The sequence below is a fragment of the Cherax quadricarinatus genome, chromosome 3 (assembly GCF_038502225.1).
Source record: "Cherax quadricarinatus isolate ZL_2023a chromosome 3, ASM3850222v1, whole genome shotgun sequence".
In the NCBI taxonomy this organism is placed as follows: domain Eukaryota; kingdom Metazoa; phylum Arthropoda; class Malacostraca; order Decapoda; family Parastacidae; genus Cherax; species Cherax quadricarinatus.
Genome location: NC_091294.1, coordinates 67,571,022 through 67,576,903, shown reverse-complemented (window position 1 = coordinate 67,576,903; position 5,882 = coordinate 67,571,022). Strand labels below are relative to the sequence as shown.

General features: G+C 39.0%; 1 protein-coding gene across 1 annotated transcript; it reads right to left on the bottom strand.

Annotated features, from left to right (window-relative positions):
* Positions 1-3,765: 3,765 nt before the first annotated feature.
* On the bottom strand, positions 3,766-4,688 carry LOC138853728 (uncharacterized). The gene is made up of 2 exons (XM_070092082.1): positions 4,555-4,688; positions 3,766-4,396 (listed from the first exon to the last, which is right to left on the bottom strand). Exons 1-2 carry the CDS (start codon positions 4,646-4,648, stop codon positions 3,885-3,887), a joined length of 606 nt encoding a protein of 201 aa, XP_069948183.1. The 5' UTR covers positions 4,649-4,688; the 3' UTR covers positions 3,766-3,884.
* Positions 4,689-5,882: the final 1,194 nt, after the last annotated feature.

The window sequence follows — 5,882 nt, the reverse complement described above, 5'->3', positions numbered from 1 at the left end:
TGAGAAGGGTAAATAATTTTAATGTTCAGTGTAATGGGGAGTCCATCACTTTGGTTTCATCAGTTAAATATCTGGGAATCCCCTTTGACCCATGCATGTCAGGAGAATTGATAGGGAACAGTGTAGTAAAGAAAGCGAATGCCAGGCTGAAGTTCCTGTATAGACAAGCACAGTGTCTACCTACTGAGGCTCGCAGGACCCTATGTCTAGCCCTTATACAATGCCATATGGATTACGCTTGCTCTTCTTGGTACTCTGCCTTGACAAAAAAACTGAAAGATAGACTGCAAATCACCCAGAACAAAATCGTAAGATTCATCCTGGGGCTGGGACCAAGAGAACATGTAGGCCAGGATGAATTACAGCAGTTGGATATGCTGAATGTTGAAGACAGAGTAAAACAACTGAAGCTAAATCATGTTTATAAAATTGCTCACGAACAGTGTCCAGAATATCTTGCTGTCAATTTTGTCAAGGTTGGGAACCAAAGCAATCATAGTACTAGGGGGAGAGAGCACAACTTTGTAGTACCCACAGTCAGTGGCCAGGCTTCAAACACCTTTTATTGTACAGCAATAAAGGAATGGAACAGACTACCCACAAATGTCAAGGCCAGTCATAGCTTGAACCAGTTCAAGAAGACTGCCAAAAAGTGTCTGATGAATGAAGCAACAAAGGGAGGGGAATGATTTTCTATTTTTTAGCTAAAATACGTGTAAATTTTACCTTATCCCTAGTAATGACCCTCGTATTGTAGATAGTCGTAATGACCCTCGGGTAGTAGATAGTCTTAATGACCCTCGTATTGTAGATAGTCTTAATGACCCTCGTGTAGTAGATAGTCTTTTTAGTATGATAATAAGATGTTATCTTCATTATAGAATAATAAGAAAATATTATAACCTTTATATTATAATAATAAGGTAAAAGGACCCCAATGGAAATAAGTCACTCTGTCTGACTTTTTTGGGTTATCCTAGGTTCTCTACACATATGCTGCTATGTATGATAATTCTATGTAACTGTATTGTGTATACCTGAATAAATTTACTTACTTACTTACTAACTCCTGGAATTATGGAGGTAATCATATTTGTTTAAGAATCCCCTTGAATAAAATAATTTTTTATTATGTCACAATAAAAGAAAACGGAGAAATAGCATAGACTATTTAAAAAATAATCTCGGATTGCTGAGAAAATAAAGTAAAAAAAAAATTCTATAAAAATGCCATTACGAAAGCTTATATATGAAAAATATAATATAAGTGCATTCACTGAGAGGTATGTATCCCTTAGTGTATGTACTCTGAGAAATAACTTTAACTTCTCTTTTAGGGATTCGAGTACTCATCACTGTTGCTGAACCAGTGACATACAATCTTAATGACCCTTGTGTAGTCGATAGGCTTTAAACCTAACAAACCAACTAAAAAGAAGACAGGAATTTAACCTTCTTCGATACTGGCAGAAGAAATCTTCCATGTAATAATTCCATTAATTTATTTCATTCATCCAGGTTGAATGAATGAATAAGTAAGTAAGTAAGTAAGTTTATTCAGGTATACACAAATACAGTTACATAGAATTATCATACATAGCAGCATATGTGTAGAGAACCTGGGATAACCCAAAAAAGTCAGACAGAGTGACTTATTTCCATTGGGGTCCTTTTACCTTATTATTATAATATAAAGGTTATAATATTTTCTTATTATTCTACAATGAAGATAACATCTTATTATCATACTAAAAAGACTATCTACTACACCAAGGTCATTAAGACTATCTACAATACGAGGGTCATTACTAGGAATAAGGTAAAATTTACACGTATGTTAGCTAAAAAATAGAAAATCATTCCCCTCCCTTTCTGTAGCTACATTCATCAGACACCTTTTGGCACTCTTCTTGAACTGGTTCATGCTATGACTGGCTTTGACATGTGCGGGCAGTCTGTTCCAATCCTTTATTGCTGTACAATAAAAGGTGTTTGAAGCCTGGCCACTGACTGTGGGTACTACAAAGTTGTGCTCTCTCCCCCTAGTACTATGATTGCTTTGGTTCCCAACCTTGACAAAATTGACAGCAAGATATTCTGGACATTGTTTGTGAGCAATTTTATAAACATGATTTAGCTTCAGTTGTTTTACTCTGTCTTCAACATTCAGCATATCCAACTGCTGTAATTCATCCTGGCCTACATGTTCTCTTGGTCCCAGCCCCAGGATGAATCTTACGATTTTGTTCTGGGTGATTTGCAATCTATCTTTCAGTTTTTTTGTCAAGGCAGAGTACCAAGAAGAGCAAGCGTAATCCATATGGCATTGTATAAGGGCTAGACATAGGGTCCTGCGAGCCTCAGTAGGTAGACACTGTGCTTGTCTATACAGGAACTTCAGTCTGGCATTCGCTTTCTTTACTACACTGTTCCCTATCAATTCTCCTGACATGCATGGGTCAAAGGGGATTCCCAAATATTTTACTGATGAAACCAAAGTGATGGGCTCCCCATTACATTGAACATTAAAATTATTTACCCTTCTCAGTTTATGTTTCGTGCCAAAGAGAATGGCTTCAGTTTTCCCTAGGTGTAATGATAGTTTGTTGTCTACTAACCATTTGCTGCAGGACTCCAGTTCCAGTGTTAAAACATTAGCAATATCTTGTGGGTCTTTACCTGACACTAGTAGTCGATTTTTCCTCTGGGGCGTCCCTTCCGGAAAAGGCCTTCCTCTGGGGCGTCCCTTCCGGTTTAGGCCTGCCTCTGGGGCGTCCCTTCCGGTTTGGGCCTTCCACTGGGCGGTGTATCCGGTCTAGGACCAGCAGCTGGAGGGTCACCTTTTCACACCTATGTGCTAATGACCATGACCTCGCCCTCGAGACTACCTCACCCTTGACCCCCCCAACCAATACCCCCACCCCCACGACCCCCGCCTTGCGACCCCGCCGTCGCGCCGCGCGCCCGCGCGCCCGCCCGCGAGCCCGCCCGCCGCCCCGCGCGCCCGCCCGCGCGCCCGCCCGCCCGCGCGCCCTTCGCGCGCCCCGCCCGCCCGCGCGCCCCGCCCGCGCCCCTTCGCGCCTTCTGCTGCGCCTTCTGCAGCGTCCTCCGGATCGCCCCCGCGCCTCGAATTTTTTTCCGATTTTTGTCGAATTTTTTTTGAATTTCATTTTATTGTGCTCTCCATCTCCTTGGATCAAATTTTTGGATTACCCCTCTCACTTTCACTCCCACCCCAAAATTTCTCGATAATACCAAGACTCCATCTCCTCGGATCAAAGTTTTTGGAATCCCCCCTCTGGGGGTAAGCATTCAAAATAGACTCCTCCTATGGGGGCATGCTTACTACAGGTCTAAAAGTTTCCTCTCATTAAGTCAAATGAACTAAAAGTTTCCCCTTATTATTTTAAAATGAACTAAAAGTTTCCTCTCATTAAGTTAAATGAACTAAAAAAGCGTTTACTCGGCGGTCAGTATTCCTCTCATTAAGTTAAATGAACTAAAAACGACCACACATACAAGCTAAATCTTGTCGGCTTACCCCTATGTCAGTGACGTCAGTATTCCTCTCATTAAGTTAAATGAACTAAAAAGGACCGCGCACACAGGTTGAATCAGGTCGATCCTTTTAGTTAATAAGGGGACATAGTAGTGACGTCACGCGCACAGGCTGAATCATGTCGAACCTTTCAGTTCATTCAAGTTAATAAGGGGACACATATACATCATAGGGAAAACATTTTCATCATCATCAGAAAGACACATTTCAGGATAACACTAATACACAATATTTTTTTTTCATTATTTATTATACAGCCATTACATTTCTGGTAATACAAACAAATACAATTTCATTGAAAAAAGCTACAATTCATTGACTAAAATCAACGTAGAGTAATTTTTCTTCTCTTGTAGAATTTCTGTGCATTTTGTTCAGGGTCGTCATCTTCTTCCTCATCTGTTATACAATAAACTTCTGGGGGGGAAGCTGGTGGATAATAAATGGGGGAATCCTCATCCATACATGAAGTAGGTTGGGAATTTGTCATAAAATATTCCATCTCGCTCCATACGCATTTATCGCAATAACAACTACTAACACATTCTCCACTCATATGAGACTGGGGAGAAGGGTCGATCTCGGCGTGGGTAGGAGTTACAATATCCTGGATAAAAGCGTTAACATCAACCGCCTGAGTAGGAGGCACAGTCTCAACATCCACATGAGGTCGGGGAGAAATCTCGTTGGTAGGAGGGGTAGCAACAGCATCTCCATATGGATGGGTAGGAGGCTGGGTGGATCTCGCTCCTAACAATCCCATTAACTCACAAAACATTTTCTCCTGTCGGATTTGATTTGCGCGAATAAGTTCCAACAACCGCATTATATTCGCATCTGGCAAAGAAAAAAAATTCTCGATTAGAAGAAGAATAAGGCATATCTTTAATTGCATTAAAAAGTTTTATTGGTTAATACATTACACTTCTAAAATCATTTATGTGTAAAAAGTTTTTTTCAATATTAGAACAAGATAATGAACAAAAATCACTTACCATTTACCGCAGGTGGATTATTCTGACATACACAGGGATGCAGTCTTCTCTCCTCCTCGCAGACACCTCCAACGGAGTACTGAATTGGATTCATCCTTGACCCAACTTGAATGACAGTAGATGCAAAGAGTGACCCAGCACGGGCATTTATAGCAGCGTTATGACCTATCGCCCCCGCCTCTAACCTTTCGCCCCGCCTCTAAACACCTCTACCCCACCGTATTATAATTCCAATATTTTACACAGATTTTCATAATTCCACGTTGAATTATTAGCAAATACACTTGAACATGAGGGTATATTGAAATGCTCATATGCATATTTCATTATAAATTGGTCATTCTTTAATTTATTTCTACCAAAATCTTTAAACAAATATGGTATAATTTTCTTGACGCTATAATTTGTTAACTTATACACAAAATATATAGCATATAAGCCGCACACCAATGATTTTTCATGTTGAATCCTCTGATTAATACCGTACATGAAATTTCTCTTGTATATAATTTTCTCATATATATTTGTATAATGTTTTAAATCCACCCCGAAACTATCTAAATATATTAATATGTATTTGTTCACATATATACTAATCCAATGACCCATATTTTCATCTTGATCGTTCAATATATTAATGATGAAAATTACCGGCTTATCTTTTATCCTCATAATAACTTCATTTATATTATTTGCGGCAAAACAACCCAAATACGAGGCGTATCTTCCCGTATGATGTTTCAAGGCAATATTTATTTCTTCACAATTCATGGTCTATACTCGCGTATGCACTATCACTGTTCTATTTTCATTTATATTTAAAATCGCATTAGTTTCACCAAACATCAGACAAATTCTATTCTCATCTTTCGGTTTACCAAATGTCATATCTATTCTCAAATTACCATTCTTCTCGACAGATATAGCATTCTTAACCTGTTCACTTCTCAGGTCAACACCTAATATAGTTCTGCCTTGGAGAAAACTCTTATATGTAATCAGATGATCAGTCTCCAAACCCAGAGATTTCAAGGTAGCGTAATATAACCTACTCGCGTGGGTAGGGAACTTACAGTCAATATTAAGAATCATTTCTGAATTAATTGTAACCCCGAAATGATTCAAATCTTCATGTTGAAAATATAATGGATTAAAATTATATCCTCCATCATATGTCTTCATATCAACTAATATAATAAATATCTTATCGGGTATGACTTGTCCCCAAGGATTATCTGCGATCAATTGTGTTTGATTAGATGCCAGAATATATGATTTAAATAATGTCTTCTTGAACAGATATTCACACCCCTGCGGGTTTGCCCTCA

Bases quoted from the DNA above. Each gene is read 5' to 3' on its own strand.
- LOC138853728 (XM_070092082.1), bottom strand. From the start codon at position 4,648: ATGAATCCAATTCAGTACTCCGTTGGAGGTGTCTGCGAGGAGGAGAGA. The intron at 4,397-4,554 runs GTAAGTGATTTT...TTTCTTTGCCAG, and splicing joins TAATCCACCTGCGGTAAATG to ATGCGAATATAATGCGGTTG.